This window comes from Uranotaenia lowii, chromosome 2 (assembly GCF_029784155.1).
Source record: "Uranotaenia lowii strain MFRU-FL chromosome 2, ASM2978415v1, whole genome shotgun sequence".
NCBI lineage: Eukaryota > Metazoa > Arthropoda > Insecta > Diptera > Culicidae > Uranotaenia > Uranotaenia lowii.
In genome coordinates, this window is record NC_073692.1 from 131,948,001 (window position 1) to 131,975,398 (window position 27,398).

General features: G+C 38.8%; 2 protein-coding genes across 2 annotated transcripts; both read right to left on the reverse strand.

The window, feature by feature from the left end:
- Positions 1-3,691: 3,691 nt before the first annotated feature.
- On the reverse strand, positions 3,692-4,474 carry LOC129741872 (general odorant-binding protein 68-like). The gene is made up of 4 exons (XM_055733683.1): positions 4,384-4,474; positions 4,197-4,316; positions 3,828-4,098; positions 3,692-3,759 (listed from the first exon to the last, which is right to left on the reverse strand). The coding sequence occupies exons 1-4, from the start codon at positions 4,462-4,464 to the stop codon at positions 3,692-3,694; spliced, it is 540 nt and encodes a 179-aa protein (XP_055589658.1). The 5' UTR covers positions 4,465-4,474.
- An 8,094-nt stretch (positions 4,475-12,568) lies between these two features.
- Positions 12,569-13,536, reverse strand: LOC129741970 (uncharacterized). Its single transcript, XM_055733802.1, has 4 exons — positions 13,441-13,536; positions 13,258-13,377; positions 12,802-13,075; positions 12,569-12,729 (listed from the first exon to the last, which is right to left on the reverse strand). Exons 1-4 carry the CDS (start codon positions 13,519-13,521, stop codon positions 12,677-12,679), a joined length of 528 nt encoding a protein of 175 aa, XP_055589777.1. The 5' UTR covers positions 13,522-13,536; the 3' UTR covers positions 12,569-12,676.
- Between the last annotated feature and the right edge of the window lie 13,862 nt (positions 13,537-27,398).

The window sequence follows — 27,398 nt, forward strand, 5'->3', positions numbered from 1 at the left end:
AACTATGTCACCTACCGATGCGGGACCACCGATTTATATTGACAAAGTTCTGCTAAGGTGATTATTATTATCGAATTATATTCGCTTCAATTGAAACGGGCAAACATCCGCTGGATAAACTATCGAAGCCTAATAACTGACATTAGACTAGCCCAGTGGTCGGTAACCTTTTGGGACAGAAGAGCCAAAAATTGTAAATTAGGAAAATTACCGAGTTTGAAAGAGCCAAACTTTATTTTGTTCTTACCGCAAAAAAAAATAAATTCAGTTTTGATAATTATTTTTACACTTGTAATACGCCTTACATTTTCGATGTTTTAGCGGCAAACGGACGTAAATTTTTTCCCGCTTTATAAATATATTTTTAAAACAAGTGTACTAACTGCGAAAACACGATCAGGCAGGGCCGTAGGAAGAACCGACTCATGGGGGGGGGGTTTGGTGACTGATGTTTACCTATGACTTTTTTGCCCAAAAATTCACGAATACGAAATAAAAAATCAAAACAAATTATGTTTGTAACTATATGATTAATCATTTTTAAGTACTTTGACATTTAAAGTTTTCGTATTAAATTGTAACTTTTTAAAATTGTTTCTAAACCTAAAAGGTGGTATAAATTCACTTTCATCGAAGGTTGATATTTTTTAAAGAGTCTGGTATATCAAACTTAGTTGATTTGGCCATAAAACAAGCTTTTTTTAATAGAGTATTTCTTTTCTTGAAAAAAAAAACTTATTCTATACTCAAACCAAATAATATTCCAAACTTTTGCAAATTCAAAGATTTTGCCCTTTGATGAAGATAAAATTATTTTTTTTTTTAATTAAGAGATAAAAATCATCAGATTTTCGGGAAATTTTTATCTTGATACAAACTTGAACCGAATAAATGATTTAGGTTTGAAATTTGGCTTTAAAAAAAACTGCAATATTTACATATCTCATTTTTCCGCTTGCCGCTAGTATGCCGTATTAAAAGCATAATTCAAACGTTATGAATCTAATATTGACACCTCATTCTACAAAATTAAACACAAAACTTCCTGTAACTCAAATATCTATATTAAAATAGCAGAATTTTGCTTATTGATTTCTGAAACATAAACTGCCGAATTTAGGTGTCTTTAATGTATTTGTAATGTTGAACAATACACTGGGAAAATATATAGAATTTTGAGTAGATTTTTTAGGTGCAAATTTTTCTTTTACAGCAAGTATTCTTCATAAAGAATCAATTCCATAATAAACATCCTGTGGATGATTTTTTGAAATAAAATTAGGGATTTTTTGATAAAACAAAGTACTCAAATTCTACCTTTTATTTGTGATTTTCAATTGAATTGACTAGCAATCTCAACACATTCAGGACCGTAAAAATGACATGAAACACCGAAATTTGGCATCCTATATCTCAGAAACCCGTATACTAAATTTCACAAATTTAGAATTTCAAGTTACCGCAAATGTTGTATTCAATTTTGTAGAATGGTGTTTGACACTCAAATTCAGTTTGTTCGAGTTATATATACATCGAAGTGTAGCACACTGTTGGCAAGCAAAAACACCAGATATCTCGAATTTGATCCGTAATATGTTAAGGTCACGATCTCTTGAATTCCTCAACAATTTATGTTGATTGTAAAATTTATTTACAAGTTAAACCTTTTTCTGAATTTTGAATCTGCATTCTAAATCTGAGTTCTAAACCTGAATTATAAATTATGCTTTGAATGTGTATCCAATTTTCTTTACGATTTCTGATAAGTACCAAAAATACGATTTTCGAATCTTATTGTGCCAAGTTTTAGAGCCCTCATTCATGAATCTATTATTTAAATTCAGAAGTTCATGTTTAATCTAAATTCACTATTAAAATTAAGTATTTTTAATCTGTATTGTGAATCAGAATTTGAATATAAATTTACAAAGAATTTGGTTTTTGTTTCGATTATAGTCGTTTTACCATCTTTATGGCATTCACGACTTCATCAACGTTGCAGTTGGCGGATCGTTATTGAAAAACTTATCCGTTACAACTGTGATTGATATTTACTCTTACGCTCGAACTCGCGGACATCGGCTCAGGAGACAACAGACTTGCCAACTGAGCTATATCACAAGCCCTCAATTTACAAAGAATGAATCTGAATTTTCAATGTTGGATTAGCATTTCGAAGCTTATAATTTTTAAATATTGTGTAAGAATCAAGTTTAAGAACTTCGAATTTGAATATAATACAAAATATCTCTTTTCAGGATTTCAAAGCCAATTTTCATTTCTAATTTCCTATGATTATTCAAACTGAAAATCAAGAATCCTGAACTGGATACAGAGTCCGGAATACGAAAATAGGAATACAATTTTGGTTTTTGGGAATTATGGAATCAGAACCTCCGAAGTGGGTTAAATTTAATTCAAAATTGAATATTCAGAATATCGATGAGCAAGTGAGAAAATTTTGAAAAAGTGTAACAGAATTTTGGACTTGGGATGGATTTTTTAAGGTTTGGCGTTAGTTTTTAGTCTAGATTGTTACTCTCGATTTACCTTTTTCTATGATCACAATTTGATTCTGAATTTAAAATTTTGAGTGTATAGAAGAATAACTCGCTTGCCCCCGTTCCTACGACCATGCGGTCAGGTATAAAATTTTTATGAAAAAAAAAATTTATTAAGAAGTCTATCGTAAATTCCGAATAGCTGCTCTAGAACTAGTTATGATTTCTTATTAAAAATCTGATTCTTAGATATTGATTTTACATTACACTAAGGTCTTTTTTTACGCGGTTTGATTTTGCTCAGCTTTTCTAAAACGGCTTCTTTTCACGCGGTTTTTTTGCCATGGATTTCTGATAAAATCGTTACTTTTTCGAGTTATTCCTTCTAGAGATTTTTTTCAGCACTTATTCCGGGCCGGGCAAATCCAGGCAATGTTTTCAAAAAACCAAGCCAAATCCGGGTATTTGATTTCGAAATTTTTCACCGAAAATCCGGGCAATATCAGGGCAAATTTGGTAGAAACCCAATAATTCTCAACAAAAATCAAAAACTTTTCATCAAACTTATCAGCAGAGTCTAAATTGTACTTAAGGCTTCCATAAAAACCTTTTTTGAATATTTTGATAAAAAATATAATGACAAAAATTATATATAATGACAAGAAAAATAGAAATACCAAAAAACTTCAAAAAATGACAAAAATGACAAAAATGACAAAAATGACAAAAATGACAAAAATGACAAAAATGACAAAAATGACAAAAATGACAAAAATGACAAAAATGACAAAAATGACAAAAATGACAAAAATGACAAAAATGACAAAAATGACAAAAATGACAAAAATGACATAAATGAGAAAAATGATAAATTGACAAAAATGACAGAAAATTGCGATGAAAAACATAAAAAAAATGGAATATTATCCACCTTCAAAGTTTTCTCACTTAGCCATACTCTCTCAGATAGTTTCAGGAACGTATTTTTACTTCATGTTCTCAAAGAACTCAATTTGTAACTTAAGAAGTCGTGATCGATTGACTTTGTGTGCATGAGTGCGCCTATTCTGCTATATTCGAAGCCATTTTCAAGGGTGCAACACACGCAGTAAATTTTTTTTTATTTCATTTTTTTTTTCTTTATAGAAGGTGAGAAATGGAAAATCGTTCAAATCTGAGGAATAATTTATTCAACTTCTATTCTGATCAGTTGCGTAACAAGGCGGTAAACCAGAACGCAGTTTTCGACAAATTTCACCTAAGAGCGGGAGAATGTTAGAAAACGAACAAATAAATAAAAATCTTCGAGACAAATTGACCACTTACGTTTGTCATCGAAATGATTCGGGGGGCAGTTACGATCGATCACGAGCTCGACACAGTCCTGCATTTTGCGTGGAAACGTATTACACTTATGTGTTTGCCATTTTACAGCTTTGAGAAGTGTGGACTTAGATTGGTCACAAGCTTCCCAAGCGAGTATATTTAATATTCTGGCATTCCCTTCCAGCTTTTCCATATACTTTTTGATTTTGTCCATTTGAACAGTTGTACCAGTGACGATGCCGAGCCCTTTAAAATAACACTCGTAGGCGCACTGCAAAAAAAAATTGAAATTTATAGTTTCTGAAATTGATCGGGCCGCGATCGATGGATTCTTATATGGATAAAATAGATTTTTGCGTGAGGTCTTACGTCGAGAAGGCTGTCCATATTTTTGTCTGGAACTTGCTGCTCTGCGGATTTTACGCAGGCCCCAAACGACTCCTCAGGTAATCCGAGCGGCATAGAACAGCATTTTTCATCTTCGTTAACCTGTAGGTAACAACGAATTAATGATTTAGTAAAATGAACGTCAAAAGCTACCGGAAAGAAACCTCACATAGTCTCTTAAATTGATGCACTCTTTTTCATTAGCCAGAACTACCAAGGGTAGAAGCGATAAAACCACGTTTGTAAGCATCGTTGAATACTGAGGTTAGGAAACTATGTCGAGAAAGCGGGACGATCGAATTATATTGACAATGCTCGGCTGAAGTGGTGATAATTGCCAAATTACTCGCTTCCACTTAGAGGAGTTAACATCCGTTAGATCAGGGATGAACAAACATTCTCAAATCTTCGTCATTTCATCATATCACGGCAGGTTAGTTGGCTAGTCAAGTTATGCGCTTGTAAGAGAGACTCATTTTCCCTTTCTTTCTCTCCATTAGATGGAGGGGTGAGTACTTCAGATTAATAGAAATATTTTTCGTACTGAAATACCCTTTGATGCCAAATTTGGTTTTATTTTCTCAATGAATTCTCAAGTTATGCAAAAAAATGGTATGGAAGCCCCCTTCCCCCATTGACATCTTCCAGCTGAAAGAAAGGAGGGGCCTCGATTCATCATACAAACATTTCTCGTACTCAAATACTCTCCCATGTAAATTTATTTTCCATTTGGTCGATAAGTTTTCGAGTTAAAGAGTGATACGGTCAAAATTTGGTCAAAGGAAAACGCGTGTAAATCGGTAAAATCGTTTATTTCAAAAATTAAATTAAATTTCTTTTTCAAGTTTAATGGCCTTTTTACCGTAATGGCAAGATGCCAAATCCGGCCAAAACAGTACGGAACAACCGTGTTTCTTCAGGAAAGCTAAGAAAATGCTGCTTTTCAAGGTACAGATGGCTTGCCAAACCAGATATTTCTTCGCGAACTTTGACAGTTTCATGTGCTTGAAAATATCTGCTACCTTTCCCCTTCCATTTGCTGTATAAAACTACTGTCCCGGAAGCTGCTTGTAGTCTGCTTTGACGTAGGTTTCGTCGTCCATTACCACGCAGTCAAACTTCGTCAGCATCCTCGTGTACAGCCTCCGCGATCGCACTTTGGCCGTCGTATTTTGTTTATCATCGCGATTTGGAGTCACTTCCTTCTTGTAAGTCGATAGTCCGGCTCGTTTTTTGACTCGATGCACGGTTGTAGACGATACACCCAGCTTATTTGCGGCATCTCGAAGAGAGAGGTTAGGATTTCGCTTGAAACTACCGGCAACTCTCTTTGTCGTCTCAGCGGCTTCCGGTTTTCGATTTCCCCCCGATCCAGACTTCCTGGCTGTCGACAAACGTTCCCCAAACACTTTAATTGCATTTGTAACGGTTGATTTGGCAACTTTTAGCGATAGGAGAAACATTCTACACACACATACCTTCAAAATGAGGGGTGTTCAGGTTTTTAAAATGCAAAATTGAAAGAAATACGTCAAGTTGATATTGACCAAATTTTGACCGTATCACCCTTTATGTAAAAAATTGTATGGAAGCCCCCCCCCTCCCCTTCTATTCTTTCCGCTGGTAGAAGAGAGGTGTCTCATATAACCATAGTGGAGAGGGTGGACTGTATGCTTACTGTGAGCACTTGGCAAAACTACCACTGGTGTGGCAAATTTGTCCGCCCCCCTCGTGGGATTGGACCTCAAAGGGACAACCACGCATGGTTGTCCCACCAGTGGAGACAGGTTGTCACAACGCTGCCTGGGGGCCAAGGCTCGGGGGGATCTCGATCGCCTGGTTGACCGAGATCCAAACTCTTTCGAATGTGGGCTCTGAAAAGAGCCGATTGATTGTGGAATCAGAGCAAGAGCAGGAGCGAAGCAAAAGAGAACTAATTTACTGCTGTTCTATTGTTTATTTTCTCTTGGTAGCTATTCACACTAATTCACACTATTATTATTGTTGTTGTATGCGACGAGCAACGCTGACTGCTGCTTCCTTCTGGTGGCCTTAATGCAGCCCACTGCTGGCTGGCTCTCTTTCTGAGCCGCTCTCGGCTCTCTCGGGACGATGTTGCTCGCGCGACAGTTGGATCAAAACTCGCACCGCGGAGACGCGACCGCTTGCTTTTATAGCTCTCGCTACTTGGGCGTCGCGCAACGGGTTTTTTCCATTCTCTCGGTTTCTCCCATTCTTCAGTCCGCTGGGTGGACTGAACATACTCCGCGCCAGAAAAGATGTTTCTCGAAGCTGGACAACTCGAAGGCGCGGCATTTGGGAACACGCCGCTGCTCACTGGTTCACTCGCTGATTCTTGGACCTGAGCTGGCGATACTGATGGATCTGGTTCTGCTTCCTCGGGTTGATTGCTCTCGTTGGAATGCCTCGGTGAAAAATTCGCCTCTTTGATGATGACCAACGGTTGCTGGCTTCTGGCTAACTGTGGTTGCAGAGCTGATTGTTGTCTCGCTTTGTCGAACCAACTTTCGATTGCCACCGACGCTTCCTCGTGGAGGACCAAAAAGGTGAAGTAGATTTCGTCCTGCCGCTCTCGTTCGATTGGTGATGACAGGCCGATGATCTCGCACTGCAGCCTGATGAATTCGGCCTTGGATCGGTCCACACTCCGCTGGTATACTCTTAGCTGAACTGGGGTTAGCTCAGCTTTGTCCCCTTCCGCCTTCTTCAGGATGGTTTGCACTCGCTGCACGTTGCGTTGTACCAAGCCACGGGTATAGAACAACAAATCAAGTACCTAGTTCGTACTTGATTGACTCGGATTCTTCCTATCTGTTATCGTTGTTGCCATTTTGCTGCTCGAACTTAGCTTCTCTTTGCTCCACTCTCAACTGTTTGCTTCCGATCCACTCTCACTCAATTTGACGGAGGTATTCCGTCAGAAGGTACCGGCTTCTACATCCGGCTCGAAGGACCATTTCATGTTGTGGCCATGAAAAGCCATTGGACTGTAGGGTGCGGCGCTTGGCAAAACGACCACTGGTGGGACTCACTCCCCCTGCGGGAGCGAGCCTCTTCCAGATAACCCCTGGTGGCTGTCTCACCAGTGGAGGCAGGTCCGAAGACTGGCTGCCTGGGGGCCAAGGCCGATCGATCACTGGCTCGCAGGGATCGCAAACTAAACTCTTCTAAGGGGGGGGGGGGGGCTCTGATAAGAGCCGATTGGATGGAAAGCAAGCGAGGAGGAAGCACAGAGGAACAACAACACTTCTACTGGCGATGGAACATTCTTGACTTTATTTCTTTCGGACCTTTTACACTAATTCACTTTGCCACTGTACGATGAGTATCGTCGGCTTCCTCTCCTCGGGTGGTCTCAGAGAAGGCCACTGCTGGCTGGCTCTTCTCTTCCTTCTCTTCCGTTGCTGGTCGCTCTGCTGGATCGATGTTACCGCGATGATGGTTAAAAACAAACTGATGATGCAACGCGCGGGAGCGCGCGTTTTTATACCTTTCTCGCGCCGGCTGCTGCTCGCTGATTGGCTGGCGCTCCACTCCCGTGCATCTCCTCTCGCTCTCATCTCAGTCCGCTTGTCGGACTGAACACATAGAAACATTTCTTGTACTCAAATACCCTTTCATGCTGAATTTGTTTCCATTTGCTTGATGTGCTCTCGAGTTATGTAAAAAAGTGTAAGATTTAATCTTACTTTCTTAAACTTGATCTCTAAGTTTATTTTACAAGATCTGGAATTTTTGCTGTATTTTTCTAAGCTTCACTGATTATTTAATTATGTTAAAATGTATGGTTTACTGGTATGGAATCATCATTTTTCCCCCCTTCCAATGCGGAAAGGGCTCACAAACTATAGATACTATAGATACATTTTTAGCATCTAAATAACGTCACATTTCGCTCCGTTTGTCTGATAAGTTTTCGATATTAAGGTTTAAGGGAGGGTCTCAAATTACAACCTCTCTTACGTAATATAGTCTCTATTGCTTTATAAGAACTCAATTTATGCCATAACAAAAATTGTATAGAAGCCCTCCTTTCCTTCCACAACTTCTGGAAGGAGGAAGGGAACTCATTTTTTCGAAAACAAAAATCAATCAATATCAAATTAAGTAAGTTGATTAGGTTGGTTGATAAGTTCTTAAGCAATACAGCAACACTTATATGGAACTCCACCGTCTCCACCCCTCTCCACACTGCAAGGCAGAAGGGTCTGTAACATTAATAAAAACATATCTCGTACTCATATATCTTCCCATGTCAAATCTGCAATTTGCAAATAGCTTAATTAGTTTTCCAGTTATACCAACCAAATCGTATTGGGGCGTACACTCAGAGGAAATCTTATTATAAATTTCATAAGATACATCTTATGAACCACTTTTTTGCGTCCAAACTAATTTTTCATAAGAGTCTTATGAAATTCTATCAATTTTCATACGATGTTCTTATGAAAAAAGAAGAAACGGCATTGTGAAAAAATGATGAACACATTCGTTCATAGCATCAGTTTTTTTTTCATTATCTAACAGTACGAAGCAATCGCCAGTTCATAGTTATTATAGTTTTCCTTCAATGTTAAATGTTATTGTTATCTCCGGAATGGTAAGTTCGATTTGATGCTTTTGGTGTGAACGTTGAATATATTAGTAAACTAAAATACATTATTTGTTTACTTTTCAGCAAACTGATCGGCAAAAAACGAAAGGTCAAGGATTAAGATGCGGCAAAAAAAATTTTTGATGGAGCCGTCTGTTGATGCGCTGCTGATGGTGACAATGAAGGATTTAATTTTAAACGAATTTGGCAAACAATAAAGTGAATGTTTTCAGCATGAAATATCGAGAATTTTTCTTATTAGAAAGTGATTTACTGTTTCCATAAGAATCTCTTATGAAAAGCAACAACCTCTCATTGAAGTAGGCGTTCATCTTCAGAATTCATTCGCGTCATAAGACAATCTTATGAATTTCATTAATTTTTCTTATGGCGCCACTTCATAAGAGAATCTTATGGCATACATAATAGTATTTTTCTGAGTGTAGAACCAAATATTCATAGAAACATTCCTCGTACTCAAGTACCCTCTCATTCCAAATTCAGTTCCAGACTGAATAAATTCTCGACTAATGTAAAAAATTGTATGGAAGCACCCTCCCCCCTTTATGTTTTTCCACTGGAAGAAAAGACGGTTCTCAAAATGGTATAAAAATATCATATTTAGCTACATTTATCCCATGTCGAATTTGGCGCCATTTGCTTCATTAGTTTTCAAGTTATGCTGAAAATTTATTTATTTATTTATTTATTTATTTATTTCACCAAACATCGTAGGCTACATATATATTCTTAAAACTAGTAGTACAATCTTAATATTACTTTAAATACTACAATATGTAGAGGAGCCCTCTCTATCTCTCCATTGGAAGAAGGGAGGGGTACCCAATGTTCAGAGAACCATTTCTCGTACCTCAATACCCTTCCAAACCAAATTTGGTTCCATTTGCTCGAATAGTTTTCTAGTTATGCAATAAAAAAGGTATGGAAGCCCCCCTCTTTTCTTCCTAATTTCCCTCTGGAAGAATGGAGGGGTCTGAAATAAACATAGAAACATTTCTCGTATTCCAATACCCTACCATGCCAAATTTGGTTCCATTAGCTTGATAAGTTCTCGAGTTATGAAAAAACTGTAAGGTAGACCCCTCCTCGCTTCCTATATCCTTATTGGAAGGAGGGAGGAGTACCAAATATTAATTGAAACATTCCCCGTTCGTGAATACCCTCCCATGACAAATTTGGTTTAATTTGCTCAAAGGGTGATACGGTAAAAATTTGGTCAATATCAACTTGACGTATTTCTTTCAATTTTGCATTTAAAAAACCTGAACACCCCTCATTTTGAAGGTGTGTGTGTAGAATGTTGCTCCTATTTTGATTCTAGAATTCACTCTTCAGTTGTCAAAATGCCGTCCAAGGTAGAAGAGCAGCGCATCAAAATTTTGCTCGCGCATCGCGAAAACCCGAGCTACTCGCACGCAAAGCTGGTAAAATCGCTAAAAGTTGCCAAATCAACCGTTACAAATGTAATTAAAGTGGGGAACGTTTGTCGACAGCCAGGAAGTCTGGATCAGGAGGAAATCGAAAACCGGAAGCCACTGAGACGACAAAGAGAGTTGCCGGTAGTTTCAAGCGAAACCCTAACCTCTCTCCCGAGATGCCGCAAATAAGCTGGGTGTATCGTCTACAACCATGCATCGAGCCAAAAAAACGAGCCGGACTACCGACTTACAAGAAGGTAGTGACTCCAAATCGTGATGATAAACAAAATACGACGGCCAAAGCGCGATCCCGGAGGCTGTACACGACGATGCTGACGAAGTTTGACTGCGCGGTAATGGACGACGAAACCTACGTTAAAGCCGACTACAAGCAGCTTCCGGGACAGGAGTTTTATACGGCAAAAGGAAGGGGAAAGGTAGCAGATATTTTCAAGCACATGAAACTGTCAAAGTTCGCAAAAAAATATCTGGTTTGGCAAACCATCTGTACCTGTGGCTTGAAAAGCAGCATTTTCATAGCTTTCCTGAAGAAACACGGTTGTTCCGTACTGTTTTGGCCGGATTTGGCATCTTGTTATTACGGTAAAAAGGCCATGGAGTGGTACGCCGCCAACAACGTGCAGGTGGTTCCCAAGGACAAGAACCCTCCCAACACGCCAGAGCACCGCCCAATTGAGAAATACTGGGCTATTGTCAAGCGGAACCTAAAGAAGACAAAAAAAAACTGCTAAGGACGAGCAGCAGTTCAAGGCAAACTGGCTTTCTGTGGCGAAGAAGGTGGACAAGGTGTGGCTGTACAAAATCTGATGGCAGGGGTTAAGCGGATTTGGAAAAGCGGAAGCCTTACTGAATATTTTTACTGAATTTTATACTAATTAAACTTGAAAAAGAAATTTAATTTGATTTTTTAAATAAACGATTTCACCGATTTACACGCGTTTTACCTTGACCAAATTTTGACCGTATCACCCTTTAAACATTTTTATTGCACTATGTGCTTGAGAATCTATCGTTGGGCGAAGGATGGGACTTACATTCACTATCGAAATATACGATGTGCGAGTCAAGTCCTTATGCTTGAGTCATTCACTTTCGGGGTTCTACCTTATGGTGCAATCCCTTTTTATGAATATACATTTGGAAAGACAACCCCAGATTTTTTTTTGAATCCGATCTGGCCGAAAGCTGAACTGGTAAACTGAAAATTAATTATCACAGTCACCGATTGGAATTTTATTCAAGCCGTTTTTGTTGACTGACAGACAGATGGAATTGTCACTTTTGCCATGTTTGTCATTCATTCGGGGGCGCCCTCTATTATCCTTATGGGATATTATTACACATAGTGAAAGAGATCCCATCGCTTATCGCGCCATGTTTTTCAATCATCTTAATTAGTGATTGTCGGACATGGCTAGCAAGCCGAATGGACACGTTTTTTGGAGTGATCATTTAATGAAATTTACTTTGAAATTTTTTTTTTCAAACTTTTATGTTTTTTTTCTTTCTTTTATACATTGAAGAGGGAAAAAAAATTATTTTTTGAAGATAAAAATCATTTTTATTGTACTGCCCAGTTTCGCAAAACGTGTGGAACCAAGGGGCTGAAGAAAGCAAACATTTCCGTACCAAGTTGTCAGTCAAGAAACCCGCGGGAAGAAGAAAATCAAAACGGGTGAATCACGTATATGGACATTATGGTCGTCTTCATTGCAACAATTTCAACCAGAGGCAATTTTTTAATAATCCTTAAAATGATATCTGCGGCTCGGAAATGTCAATCAAAGGGATCTTTGGTAACATTAATAAATTATGGTTGGGCACAAAATGCATAGTTTTCAGCATAATCCTTGTTAAAATTGATTCTAAATCTGCAGTATGTTATTGTTGTTGTTTTCTTTTTTCTGGGATTTTCTTCCTCGGGGATGATTCATCCCTTAAATGACGCGTTTGGCAACCGAAATGTTACCCTATTTCGAGTCTGTTATGGAGTGAAGTGTTTAATTTCGGGAATTACACTGACGTTCTGGTACCAAAAATTTGGTACGGTGCGTTTTTATGCGATTTGACTGCTGGTTCAGTCCTCTGTGTGGAACAAAGTTTACAAAAAATCACACAAATACACAGACATCGTCAGAACTTTTTTTTTAAGAAACTTGGCTTGCTTTATAACATTTTCTTGAACAAATAAAATTGAAACTGGAAACATTGTGAGCGGTCCTGTGTGCATATCAGTTAGCAGAATCTTCTGTTCTCTAACTATTTGTACAGGAATCTAATTGGGTAACTCAAAATTTATTTATTTCATTCTTTCCTCTTTTAAGAAGTTAAAACAGGGGGATATTATTAAATCGATTCGTCGTAATCGGATCCATTGCTTGCGTATTTTAAAAAATAGGACAAACGGGCACTTGGTTACGTAATGCATGACAAATTTCACCTGATAAATGAAGAATGTTAGAAAAAACGAAAAAGAAATTAGAAGATCTTAACGGGTTAATAAAGTACTTACTTTTTCGATTGAAATTTTCGACGGGGCATTGAACAATGATAAGCGTCATGACACACGAAATCTTCATCGAATACGCAAAAGGATGACACTTCAGTGAGTGCCCTTGAAGAAAATCGAGATATTCGGATCTGCCAGTACTACAAGCATCCCAAGCGAGTGTGTTGAACAATTTGGCTTTTTCCTCCAGCTTCTCCATATACTCTTTGATTTTGCCCATTTGAATAGTCTGGTTAACGATGATGCCGAGCTCTTTCGTGTAACAATCAAAGGCGCACTGTCAAAAAATATTTGTACCATTGTATACACAGTTTCTCTTATTTTGAAAATCTAATTAGGAATAAACATAGGAAAATGAACGTGAAGTGAAAATCGTTCAAGCTGGATAAACCTTCCCTTCAAAAAATTTATCCAAAATAAACGATTTTAGCTTCGCATTGGGAATTTGTATGGCCTTACGGAGTAAATATTTTTCATATTTTTGTCTGGAACTTGCTGCTTTGCTGATTTTAAGCAGGCCTCAAACGGTTCCTCAGGTAATCCGCTTGGCATAGAACAACAGTTTTCAATTTCTGAGGTCTAGAACAACAAATAAATAGTTTAGTAAAATGAACACTAGGATCCCCCGGAAAGCTATCTTACATGGGCAATGTAGTCAACGCACCTCTTGTCATAAGCCACAACAACCAAGGGTAAAAGCGATAGAACCAATTTTGTAAACATCGTTGAATACTGAGTTTTGGAAACTGTTTTGAATACAGAAAGCGCGACCTCCGCATTATATTGACAAAGCTCAGCTAAAATAATGATAATTATCGAGTTATTCGCTTCAACTAAGAGGAGTGAACATCCGTTCAAACTTAATAATTTAAATTTAAGACCATTGACAAGTTACGTGGAGCAGGATATCTAAATTCCTTCGGTAAACTACATTGTTGGTTGCATATGGATTAGTAGGCCAACAGAAAAATAGTTTTAGAAATTCTTTTTTTGAATATGTCGTTATTCGTACCAATTCATCATTACATTTATAATCCATTATTACATTAAATTAGGTGTTCAGTTCAATAATGAACTGTCCAGAGCCCTATAGTTTACTAATCACTAAAATTTATTTATTCGACTTAAATTTGCTGAGCGCAATCAAGTATTTTGTGTAGGAGAACATCCTCTAATGTCAATAATATTTTAAACTTACAACTAAAAACTAAAACTATCCTAAAACTAAATTAATTGTAGAGAGAACGAATCTCTGCGATGGAAGACTGCATCGATTTGCCTCTGAAGTTGGAGATGATTTTGATAGCCATCTCTTCGATCGATTCAATGCCCGCAATCCGATGAAGATCTTCGGTGCTGTGCCAAGGTGGAAGCCGCAAAATCATTTTCAGAACCTTGCTCTGAATCCTCTGGATGGCTTTCTTCCTCGTCGCGCAGCAGCCAGACCAAATCGGAACTGCATACATTATCGCTGGTCGGATCACCTGTTTGTAGATGAGCAGCTTATTCCTCACGCGAAGTCTGGATTTCCTGTTGATGAGAGAATAAAAAGATTTAGTGTATTTATCACATTTAGATTGAACATCTTCAATGTGATTTTTAAAAATTAGATTCCGATCAAGTGTAAGTCCCAAGTACTTCACGTGATCAGACCATTCTAATGAAACCCCATTAAACGACCAACGTTGCTCTTGGCTTATGGGGAAATAAAATAAGTTGAGTTTTGGAAGCGTTAGGAGAAATTTTCCACATTTTCAAGTAATTCAAAAAGGAATTTAGATTCTGTTGCAATCTACTGCGTACCACCCGTAAATTCCGACATTTGGCTGAAAGCAAAGTATCATCAGCAAATTATCTTCTTCCTTTTCCTTCTGGTACATCAGGAAGATCAGAAGTAAAAATATTGTATAAAATTGGCCCAAGTTTACTGCCCTGAGGGACACCAGTCTTTTCAGAGCATGAATTTTGATAGCTTACTTGTAAGGTTCGGCTAGTCAAAAAAATTGGATTTTTTTTTTTGTTTCGATTATAGTCGTTTGGAATAATTTTGGTGAGATATACAGGAAAGTCAAATCGAGCTAATTTAGCTACTAAACCTTTGTGCCAAACACTGTCAAAAGCTTTTTCAATATCAAGAAGAGCAACACCAGCTGAATAACCTTCAGATTTGCAAGCGTTAATCATATTAGTTACACTCAAAAGTTGATGTGTAGTAGAATGTCCATGACGAAAACCAAATTGTTTATCAAGGAAAAATCGATTTCTGATTAATGTGAATCATCATTCTATTCAAAAAAATAGTTTACTTAAAGAAGGAAGCAAACTAATTGGTCGACAACTTGAAGGCTCTGAAGCACTTTTTCCAGGTTTCAAAATTGGAGTTACTTTGGCATTTTTTCCAACATTTATTGAAGATTTTTACTAAAAAAATTAAAGTGCTTTGAGGCAACTTTTTAATAACAATATAGAAAATTCCATCTTCCCCCGGAGCTTTCATATTTTTAAATATTCTGAAAATCCATTTCAGTTCATCAAAATTTGTCTCACAAGAACTTTCAAATACATTTTTCTTAGAAAGAATATCATCAAATTCAAGGGTAATTTGAGCACCAATTGAACTTAAAAAGTTTAAATTAAAATCATGAGCACACTTAAATTGTCTTTAGTCGGTAATCAGTCGAAACTCTGACGGGAATGCATTGTTCGCAGATTCATCCAGACGCGCACTAAGCCACGTTGCTTGCTGAGCTGTTGAGCTAAGGAGAAACCGAAATTGGAGTCGTCAAGACAGGATTTCAAAGCAACAAACGGGCAAAAATAATCGTGGGCCGCACAAGTAAGCAGTGAAACCCCCGTAACCCAGTGAAATGCATCTAACGTGCGCTTTCCCACACAGACGGCCTTTTTTTTGACACCCTTGATTCTCCTCACTTGTCACTTGCGGAGCGCCTTTTCCGTGCCATCAACCACGGTGACATTGCGAATAATTCCACCCGCATCCCCTCACTATTTTGTTGGTGTTTCGGTGACAAGTTCCTTCTTCGGCCAGAGCGGAATCGATCCTCAGTGAAACTTGAACAATCAGATCGACAATAGGAGGGGAACTGCTAAAGGGGGTCCGGATCAGCAGTAGTGTGGCATCAAAAGTTTTCATTCTCCATCCGGTGTGAGACAGATCGACTTTGGCCAACTAGCCATCAAGTTCCCGCCCGATGATTCATCCGGAGATAAATGGGTCGGCTGCAAGGCAAGGTGAAGGTGCTCATCGATTTCCCTGGCGCGGATGCCGGGACGGCAACAGCAGTTCCAAGAGCTGGACTTCATCTTGGGCAGCTCCAGCGGTGCGCGAAGGCAGTCCCGCGAAAATCCATATCAGTGACGTCAGCAAAATCAGGGAGGAGAGTGGCACTGTCATGCAGGTGGAACTATCATACAGGTGGCGCCATCCAAGCCGTTTGGAAACACGACACCAGATCTCAAGGAGGACCACGCAAGGCGGGACGGAAGGAGACACCCTGTTAGCATGTCGTTGTTGTGAAATCCTGATGTAAGTGCACGCACATGGACGGGGAAGTGTGGGATTTTTATTCTAACTGTTGCCCCAATATAAACTCAACCAAACTTAATTATGAATTTTTTATTTTGGGCTACCGAAAGCCACAAACCCATTATTACATCGAAAGGAACTTAAAGTTTGTTCCCGCGTGGTTAAATTATACCTGATTCACTGATTCTGTAAGTTTTACTTAATTATTTTTCCTTACACCCGATCTAAATATAAAATTTTTTGCAGTTTAAAGGTGCTCAGCATCTGCTCTTAAAAATCAGTTTTTTTTCATCACCACCACGTCCGGAACACTCAGTCAAAAAGAAAAACAATTTTTTAATTTTACCTCTAGCTGAGTTGCAATTCTTTCTTGGTGGAATTGTATTCAAGATAGATATTTTCGTACTCCTTCCAGGCTTTCGCACATTACAATCTTCCTGATCTATGACGAAGTTTTGCGAACGCGCATATTTTCGATCTGAGCATGTAGCTCCTCGCTTTTGGCTTCCACCTTCTTAGTCGGGTCAAACTGTCCACGTACGAAACGGCAACATTCGTCTGCTCTTCCTGTTTTACGGGCCGCTGTTCCCACAGCTGGTACATTTCAGATCTAAAAACCGAAGTCTCCATGGGTGGAATCTGGCACCCGATCCTGGGGCAGAAACTGACACAGATTGTAGATGTGGATTTTCAGCTGCCGGATGCGGTTCAGAAATTATTTGTACGGCAGCTGCACCCCATTGATTTCGAACCGATCCGACCCGTCTCGGTTGAACACCCGGTTGAAAATGATGACATCCCGTTGAGCATTTTTGGAGAAGGCTATCTCAATTTGAGCCGCACCTTTTTGTCGTTTTTAACGTGATGCTCCAGCTGAAATGCAAAATTAGCAAAATTTCAATAACCAATATTTCAAACTTCGTGGGATGTTTATATAAAAAGCTTGGTAAACTGTTTAGATAGGAATTCCGGTTTTCAACATAATCTAAACAGTAGGTTGAGTTCTTTTTTATAATTTTTGAAATGTATTAGGTTGGCTAATATGTTAGTTATTTACAATAATAGTCAATAAGTATGAAATTAAAATTAAACTAACTTTTAAAATGTATTTATGTTTGAAATCAGCATATGAATTGAAACAACTTCGGAATTGATTATGAAATGAAGCTGGAGATTGTTACTCTTGAATAACCTTACTCATTGATCAAAATCGGTCAGGTGGTTCAGGGGGAGGCTTCCAATTGCCATGCAACGGCAAGTATTCGTCTGTGTTAAGATTTCCCCCTCGTCACGCATTTCAACCTTCCAGCCCCGCATCGTATGGGCCGCATGTATTCAATTTTGCCCGTGACTACGAACCAATATTTGATGATGGCAACCTACTGCTGCAGCTTGCTGCCGATGATAATACGGTCACCGATGCTGCTCCGGTAAATTTCAATTGGACGTCGGGACGCACCATTTCTCATGCCAATTCGGAAGTTCTCTTCTCTGGCCACCAACGACCGACCGTTCCTGTTACAAGTCGTCCCGTTGATCGGTCAGGTGGTTCAGAGGGAGGCTTCCAATTGCCATGTCACGGCAAGTATTCGTCTGCTTCGAGCACTTCACCCAGTGATGCATTTTTGCCTTCTAGCCTTGCATCGAACAGGACTCCGTCTACTCAGCCCAACGACACAGCATGGTGCTATTACCAAAACGTTCGGGGCCTACGCACCAAAACAGAGGACTTCTATTTGGCAACTATCGATTGCAGCTACGATGTCATCATATTGACCGAAACTGGCTTCACGGATTCAATCAATGCTGCCCAACTATTCAGCAATAGGTACTCTGTTTTTCGATGCGACCGCAGCTCAAAAAATAGTTTGAAAAAAAGCTTTGGTGGAGTTTTGATTGCCGTTAAACAACACCACGTGAGCAGTTTTGTCACCACTGATTACGGAAATGACTTGGAACAAGTCTGTGTTGCAGCGAATATCAACGGGAAAAAGTTTATTTTTTGTGCTATATACAGTTGCGTTCAAAAAAGAATGAAATCGCGTGAAGCTGCGCACCCACTTCCAACTTTGATAAGCTGCCATTTCTCTCTCGGTGGTTATTTTTTCATGAAAATTTCACACTATCTAGTTCAACTATCCAACTAACACTCTACAAAATTTGAAGTCTTTACAATGACGGGAAACAAAGATAGAGCTATTTCCGTAAAAAAGGGAAATTTGGAGTTGTTTCACTTAACTTGCTGTATCTTCGACAATTTTCCTTGAAAATGCTTGAAATTTGGTCCAAGGATGTGAAAATGTTTGATCTACTACCAGGCCAAGTTTCGTTAAAATCGATGAACGTGATCAAAAATGGTGCCGGGTAGAAAATCAGGTTCATTATCGCCCAGCAGGCGATTTCATTCTTTTTTGGACGAATGTTTGTATGGAAAACATCGTAATCCATGTATTCTTGTTTTTTTATTAACAAAATCATAATCTTGTTACCAAGAATGTTGTAAATTGATAGAAATTTCATTCGTGCTTTGTTTCGGAAAAGAAAATTTATCAATAGAGTTCGAAATAAGAAGAACAGAGATTCAGAAATGACCTGCTAATTATTCCGATAAACAAATTGATATACAATTACAGCGAGTATTCAATTCGCTCTTGTGTTTCAATACCAGCTCTGTTGGAACAATTTCTATTTCTAAACAAAGCAGGAATGTAGTTTCTATCAATTTACAACCTTGTTTGTAATAAATTTTGATTTTGTGGAAGGAAAAACCAAGAATACATGGATTACGATGTTTTCCATACAAACATCCGTCCAAAAAAGAATGAAATCGTCTGCTGGGCGATAATGAACCTGATTTTCTACCCGGCACCATTTTTGATCACGTTCATCGATTTTGACGAAACTTGGCCTGGTAGTAGATCAAATAATTTCACATCCTTGGACCAAATTTCAAGCATTTTCAAGGAAAATTGTCGAAGATACAGCAAGTTAAGTGAAACAACTCCAAATTTCCCTTTTTTACGGAAACAGCTCTATCTTTGTTTCCCGTCATTGTAAAGACTTCAAATTTTGTAGAGTGTTAATTGGATAGTTGAACTAGATTGTGGGAATTTTCATGAAAAAATATCAACCGAGAGGGAAATGGCAGCTTGTCAAAGTTGGAAGTGGGTGCGCAGCTTCACGCGATTTCATTCTTTTTTGAACGCAACTGTACGTGCCACCCGATAAGTGTAACTGTATGCACATTTTGGAGTCCCACGTAGCTACTGTTCGCGAGCTGTGCACCCGTGCTTCTGCTGATGAGTCCGTCGTGGTATGTGGGGATTATAATCAATCTCGTTTGTTGTGGGAGGCGAGTGATGCGGGTGCTAAACTCTTAAATGTTACACCAATCAGTGCTGCCGCCAGCTCCTTGATAGATGGAATGAATTCGCTCAATCTGAATCAATTCAACGCTATCAGTAATCATCTCGGACGAATACTTGATCTCGTTTTTGGCCCTTGTGAGGAACAAATCGTAATAAGAAATGCTCCCGATATTCTCGTACCGATAGACTTGCATCACCCGCCCATCGTTTTTGATTTACCCGCTGCTCTGTCAACCAATTACGGTTCTCCAAATACCTCCGAACCTAGGAACAGGCCTTTAAATTTCCGAAAGACGGACTTTGCGTTGCTCATTGAGTACTTGAACTGTGTTGACTGGGATGCAATTTTTGGAGACTTGTCAGTTGATGCAATGACAGATTCGTTCTGCAATTTGATCTGTACCTGGTTGAATTCGCACGTTCCGAAGTTTAAAGCACCTATGTCGCCGGCTTGGAGTACGCCCACCCTGCGGCAACTACGACGCGAAAAAAATGCTTGTCTACGGAGACTTAGAAAAAATCGAACTGAGGATTTTCAACGACAGTTCAAAGCAGCAAGCGTTGCTTACCGTAGACTCAATGAATCCTTGTATAAGATCCACGTCTTACGCTTACAGTCTAGTTTACGCAGTAATCCGCGAAGTTTTTGGACTTTCGTAAACTCAAAACGCAAAACGAGCCCCTTACCGACCTCCGTTTTTTACCATGATGCTGTTGCTAGCTCTTCAGATACCTGTTGCAATTTATTTGCTGAGCATTTCCGATCGGTTTTCTCGGACACTGTTTCCTCCGAATCTGAGTGCAGCGTAGCCAACTCTTATGTTCCAGTTGATGCAACAGAGCTTAACATTTTTGTAATTAACCAGGAGCTAATTGTAAATGCCGCGAAGAAATTGAAAGCCTCATTCGCTCCCGGACCTGATGGAATTCCAGCTGTAATTTACATACATACAATTTACATAAATTTTTAGCATCGATCATCAGCATCTTAAAAGGGTATTGGAAGTTGACGATCTAGGTGTTACCCTTGATGCACAGCTCACGTTCAACAGCCATCGAACAACCGTCATAAATAAAGCCAATCGACAACTTGGTTTCATTTCAAAAATAGCACGAGCATTTACTGATCCGCTATGCTTAAAGTCGCTGTACTGTGCACTCGTCCGGTCCATAATAGAACATGCTGCAATCGTCTGGGCCCCCTACCAGCTGTGTTGGATCCTACGAATTGAGCGCATACAAAAGCGTTTTCTAAGATTCGCCCTACGACATCTGCCATGGCACCATCCTGAGGATCTTCCCGCTTATCCTAACCGCTGCCAGCTTTTGGGTATTGAAACACTGGAACGCCGCCGAAGGATTCAACAAGCAACATTCGTCGCTAAAGTATTGAACGGTGAGGTCCAGTCACCACACTTGCTGGAAATGATATGCTTTAGTGCGCCATTAAGGACCTTACGATCTCACTCGTTGCTATCAACTCGAGTCCACCGAACATCCTACGGCTATAATGAGCCATTGAGTGCGATGATGCGAGTATTCCAGGACGCTGAACATCTGCACCAGTTCAATGAACCAGCTAGTCGATTTATTCGTCGTGTTCGTCAGTCCAGTCTATTTAATTCTATCTGATCTGTTTTTTTATATATATTAGAATTCATTTAAACAAATATGTTCGATGAATAAATGAAATAATAATAATAATAATAATAATAATAATGAGATTGAGAATTTGAAATTTTGAATGTGTAAAGTAGAATGCCTTGCTTCAACCCCCTCAACCTAGTGTCCCTACGGCCGTGTAACGCGTAATTTTTTTTTACAATGACAAAATTTAACACAGTATAACCACTGGTATAACTTTGTCACAGTTTAAGAGGTTTAAGGGTGAATTTTTTTTTATTTGTTCACTCAAAAAAATACTATTAAGTTTGCCATAAGATTCTCTTATAAACTGGCGCCATAAGAAAAATCATTGAAATTTATAAGATTGTCTTATGACGCGAATGAATTCTTCAAATGAACGCCTACTTCGTTGAGAGGTTTTTGCTTTTCATAAGAGGGTCTTATGGAAACAGAAAAGGTCATGTTTGATGATAATAACTCAAGATAATTGATATTAAAAACATTTTATTTATTTTCTAGCTAATTTGTTACATCATTATCACTAACAGCACCACACAAACACCCGGTTCCAACACATTTATTCTGCCGCATCGGATCTTTTGAGTTTTTACTTTTTCCCGGTCAATATGCTGAAAAGTAAACAAAAAATAATGTGTTTGAGTTTACAAATAATGTCAACGTTTAAAAAAATAAACTTACCATTTAGAATGGATAATCACTTATCTTTTAGGAACTCTATAATGGTTTCACGCTTCGTGTGGCGATGAAAAATAATGACTGATGGAATGAATGTTTTCATTATTTTTTCACAATGCCGCTTCTTCTATTTTTCATAAGAATTTACTTTGAAAATTGGAAGAATTTCATAAGACTCTTATGAAAATCAATTTTACACTCTAAAAAGCGGTTCATAAGATGCATCTTATGAGAATCATAAAAATAATTTGCCTGAGTGTTCATTTAAAATAACATTTAATATTTTCTAAATCACATGTAGGTACTACTCAAATTTTTGAAAGAATAAAACATTCATAAACTCTGTAAATTTTCATATCGCAAGACACGAATATGCCATAAGGATTGTATATAAAGTGTCAATAATAAAACTAAAAAAAATTAACTAAATATGTAGTAATTATAACTAAAACTTGTTTACTAGTTATTTAAGGCATATATCTCTAAAAAGATATTTTTTGTAAATACTGTATATTGTCGTATATAAAATCTTTTATGTAAGTAATTGAAAGTTGTACTTACCATGATTTTTTCGTCATCTGCAACTTGCCCGTTCTATTCCCTGAACGGAGAATTATGTTTCACCACTTCCAGACAGCCTTGCCAGATCTACGGATTTCTCCGAATTTCTACGGATTTTAAGCATTTCTACGGAGCTACGGATCGATGCTCGAAATCTACGGATTTTCAGCATTTCCTACGGATTTTCTACGGATAATCGAATAGATTCAAGGGATTCTGCGGATGACTAAAAATTCTACCTGACGACCAAAAAAAAAAAAAAAAGGTAATCAAGTTTGATTTTGGCGAAATCAGTTCATGTTTCGATTTTCGTCAAATCTACGGACTTGAGCGGTTTTCAATCTGGCAACGCTGCTTCCAGACGTCGTTTATGTGTAGCCTATAATTGTCAGCCCAACACTCTCTCAGCCGATCGCCCTTTCCGAGTCGGCAATCGCCTTCACTACACACACACACACACACACACACGACGGCTGAGTTGCCGTGAAGTAAGCAGATCCCTGCAACGTTACACGATTTGTCTATGTATCGTGTGACCAACATCTTTTAAATATGTGCTCGTGAATCTCGTTTTTAAGCTTTTTTTCCTCAGATTTAAGCTTTTTTTGCCTTGAGAGCATATGAGACGAAAGCTTAAATGTGAGGAAAAAAGCTTAAATCTGTAAAAACGATCGGAAAAAAAGGGGAAATCTGAGAGATGTGATCCATACGGTTTGAATAGCGTTGCCGCCGTCTGGAAGTAAGCGGTCGTCAGTTCAACATTGCCACATCGAAATCTGTACCGCTCATCGAAAAAATCTTTTTCATCTGTACCGAAAACTCAAAAATCTGTACCAAAATCTGTACCGAAGAAAACAAAGTTCTGCCTTCAATGTGTTGACATCTGAAGATTTTGTTTCCTTATTTTTAATCTTAAAAAAGATAGATAATTTATTGCACATAGTACAGTTTTTTACTTAAACACTTTTCGAGAAACTCATTTAATCATTTTTATTTTCTCTCTTTAAAAAACTGACATTAAAAAATATTTTTCATAACGAAAAATTCCTAATGTTCATGATGTTTATACAAAATATTATTAACAAGATTTTTGAGCGTCAAATTTAATACGACATTTTTCGATCCGCCGTTTTATCTTAAATAACTTTTCGTTCTTAGGATAGCATCCAATGTCTCAAAACTCAGACAATTACGAATTTTGGTTTTATTGGCAATAACTTGTGAGAAAATGAGCTCAACCAATGGGGGATTACAATCAGACATTTAATTATGGGTAGCAAATTTGGAAATTCCTATCGTCAGAATAATAAAGGCTAACTTTTGACTTATTTTCCATAAATTTTTCAATAAACTGGATGAAAGCAAAATGTAGAAACTTTTCAGTTTTTATAAGTCAAAAATCTGTACAAATCTGTACCAAATTTTAAAAATCTGTCATCTGTACGTACAGATTCTGTACCAAAAATAAGCTCAAAAATCTGTACCTGTCTAGATAAATCTGTACATGTGGCAACCATGCGTCAGTTAGCCAACGATATTGAGCGAGGCTGGTTGTGTGTCTCCCGTTCAGTTGACGAACACCAAGTCAGATTTGCACAATAGGCGATGGAATCGAAAAGATATTCTTTCTCTCCTTAAGAAAAACCCGTAAGATCTGTCAAAAGTTGGGTGAAATTTTAGCTGCATCCCACTTGCACTAGTGCAAAACCATCACCCAAATTCGGCAGCGCTTCCATCGCCTATGGCGTATCCTGCCAGCATAATAATTCGAGGGACTGAACGGGAGGTTCACATTTTTTTTGCTTGTTTTGTTTAGTGTTTTCAAGTGTGGTGAATGCCAGTGTGCCCAAGGTGTGTATATATTCAGGAGGTGTTACCGAATATCGAATTCCCGATTCAGCCATTTTGGCTATGTAGGCTATGCAACTAAGCAGAACTCATGAAGTTTGTTTACAAACAAACCACACCCAAAATTCAGCCTCTGTGCCAATGGCGTGTAGTCAATTTCATAGCATCATTGGTACAAGAAGATAACGCGACCGGCACTGATTCGATTTGCGCCCACCGGCATTAACCTCCCAGCGTAACCGAATTGCGTATGTCTGAATGAAACAAAATAAAAACGTTTTCGCGTCCCTCCCCATCGCATCACAAGCCGAAGAAGGATGGAAATAAATACCGGCCAACACCAGGCAGCCAGCGAACCGAGCACTGTGCGTGTGAATGTAGCAAAAGCAACAAAAAAAACATCCTTCTAATTCAATCAACCGGCAAACACGGCTAAGCTGTGCGTGTGTATGTAGCAAAAGCAACAACAAAAACATTCCTTCAATTCACCGGCAAACAACACCGGCCAAGCTGCCCGGCTTTAGCAGCTGTGTATATGTAGCGTGTGTATGTAATAGCAGGCAGTAAGCAAAGCACAGTTCTCATTCAATGGGTTTCCCGTTCCTTCACTCCCGTTCCCTTTCCCGTTTCCATCTTAAGACAAAGGAATGCATTGAAAGGAGGCCAAATGCCGGGAAGCCACCGTTGTACGTTTTTTGTGATTGATCGGTAACAGAAAGCCTATGACAAATATACCTCGTCCTGCATGAAGCTCGAATAGTACACTGGTTAGAATGTCGGACTGGCAAGACGATACAATTGGTGATGTAAGTTCGATTCTCACTCCAGCGCTGTAGTTTTAATTTTTATTTTCTTGTTTCTGGGATGAAATATCCAATAGGAAGGAAATCCCATAAAATGTTTTTCTTGTTTCGCTTGAATGTAGTGGTCATCATTTTGGTTGGGAGCCGAGTCCTTATGCCAGTTACGGTTTTTCAAACATACCGTCTTCGGCACAGTGCACATTTCAGAGCATTATCGGCACAGAGATTTGCTAAAAAGGCATTGGATTTTTGCAACCTCTTCTATGGGTGCACCGAAAAACTCAGCAAAAAATAAACAAACTCATTGAGAACCCCGCTCACTCCTCGCCTACTTACTGTGAAAGTCGGAGAACCTAGTGTATCAAAAAACCTTGAGTGTGCCTGGACGTGGAATTAAATAGTAAGTGGATTGTTTTGAGATAGATTTAAAAGAAAGAATTGGTGTTCAATTTTTTTTTGTTGGTGAAAACCATGACCGCGACGGGCCAAAGTGAGTGTGGATAGAAAGGGAGCTGTTTAATAAAGTCTGATTTTGATCTTGGGAGTGTGAAATTAGGATATTTTTCAATCAGATGATCCGTGTTAATGGAGTGTTATGCTCACCCAAAATTCAGCCTCTGTGCCAATGGCGTGTAGTCAATTACATAGCATCATTGGTACAAGAAGATAACGCGATCGGCGCTGATTCGATTTGCTCCCACCGGCATTAATCTCCCAAGTTAACCGAATTGCGTATGTCTGAAAGAAACAAAATAAAAACGCTTTCACGTCCCTCCCTATCGCATCACAAGACGAAGAAGGATGGAAATAAATACCGGCCAACACCAGGCAGCCAGCTAACCGAGCACTGTGCGTGTGAATGTAGCAAAAGCAACAACAAAAACATCCTTCTAATTCAATCCCTTCAATCCACCGGCAAACAACCACGGCCGAGCTGTGCGTGTGTATGCAGTAAAAGCAACAACAAAAAAAACATTCCTTCAATTCAATTTGCCGGCAAACAACCACGGCTAAGCTGTGCGTGTGTATGTAGCAAAAGCAACAAGAATATATTCCTTCAATTCACCGGCAAACAAGCACCGGCCAAGCTGCCCGGCTTTAGCAGCTGTGTATATGTAGCGTGTGTATGTAATAGCAGGCAGTAAGCAAAGCACAGTTCTCATTCAATGGGTTTCCCGTTTCCTCCACTCCCGTTCCCTTTCCCGTTTCCATCGCAAGACAAATGAATACCTTGAAAGGAGGCCAAACGCCGGGAAGCCACTGTCGTGCGTTTCTTTTGTGATTGATCGGTGGCAGAATGCCTATGAAAAATATCCCTCTTCCTTCATGAAGCTTTAATAGGACACTGGTTAAGATGTCGGGCTGGCAAGACCATGATCAGAGTTCGATTCTCCCTACGGGCGTTGTGGTTTAAATTTTTATTTTCTTGTTTCTGGGATGAATTATCCAATAGGAACGAAATCCCATAAAATGTTTTTCTTGTTTTGCTTGAATGTAGTGGTCATGCATCATTTTAGTTGGGAGCCGAGTCCTTATGCCAGTTACGGTTTTTCAAACATATCATCTTCGGCACAGTGCACATTTCAGCGCATTATCGGCACAGAGATGTGCTAAATAGGCATTGGATTTTTGCAACCTCTTCTATGGGTGCTTTGGGTAGTTTGCATTTACTGAGATTGTGGCCCCGCTTGGGGAGAGAATCATCGTAGCGATAATTTTCCGACTATCCTTTTTTCCCACCTGCTGATTTCTAAGAATTCTCAGAAAGAATGTTTCCCAGCCAATATAAAAAAGCATCCGAAACTTCACTCTCTATCTTGTTCCTTCCATTGTTTTTTTTTCTCACTTAAGAACTCGCTCGCGTTGTCCATTTTTAGCACAACAAAGTTTTTTACTTGCTCTGCGCTGCGCATCACACAAGCTAGGAGGAGGAATGGAATCGCATTTGGTAGAGCAGCGAGCTGGGCGTTTTCTAACAAATACTCTCAAATAAATAGGTGCAGATAATTTCATGGAGCAAATCCATAGGGTTTAAAGTGAGCGTGAATCGAAAATTTTGCTGATGCCGTTTTTTTAAACCTTTTCGTTTAAAAGATTCTGCTTTTGAAGAGGATTGTGATCGTATCCTAAAATACGGAATCGGAGTTACAA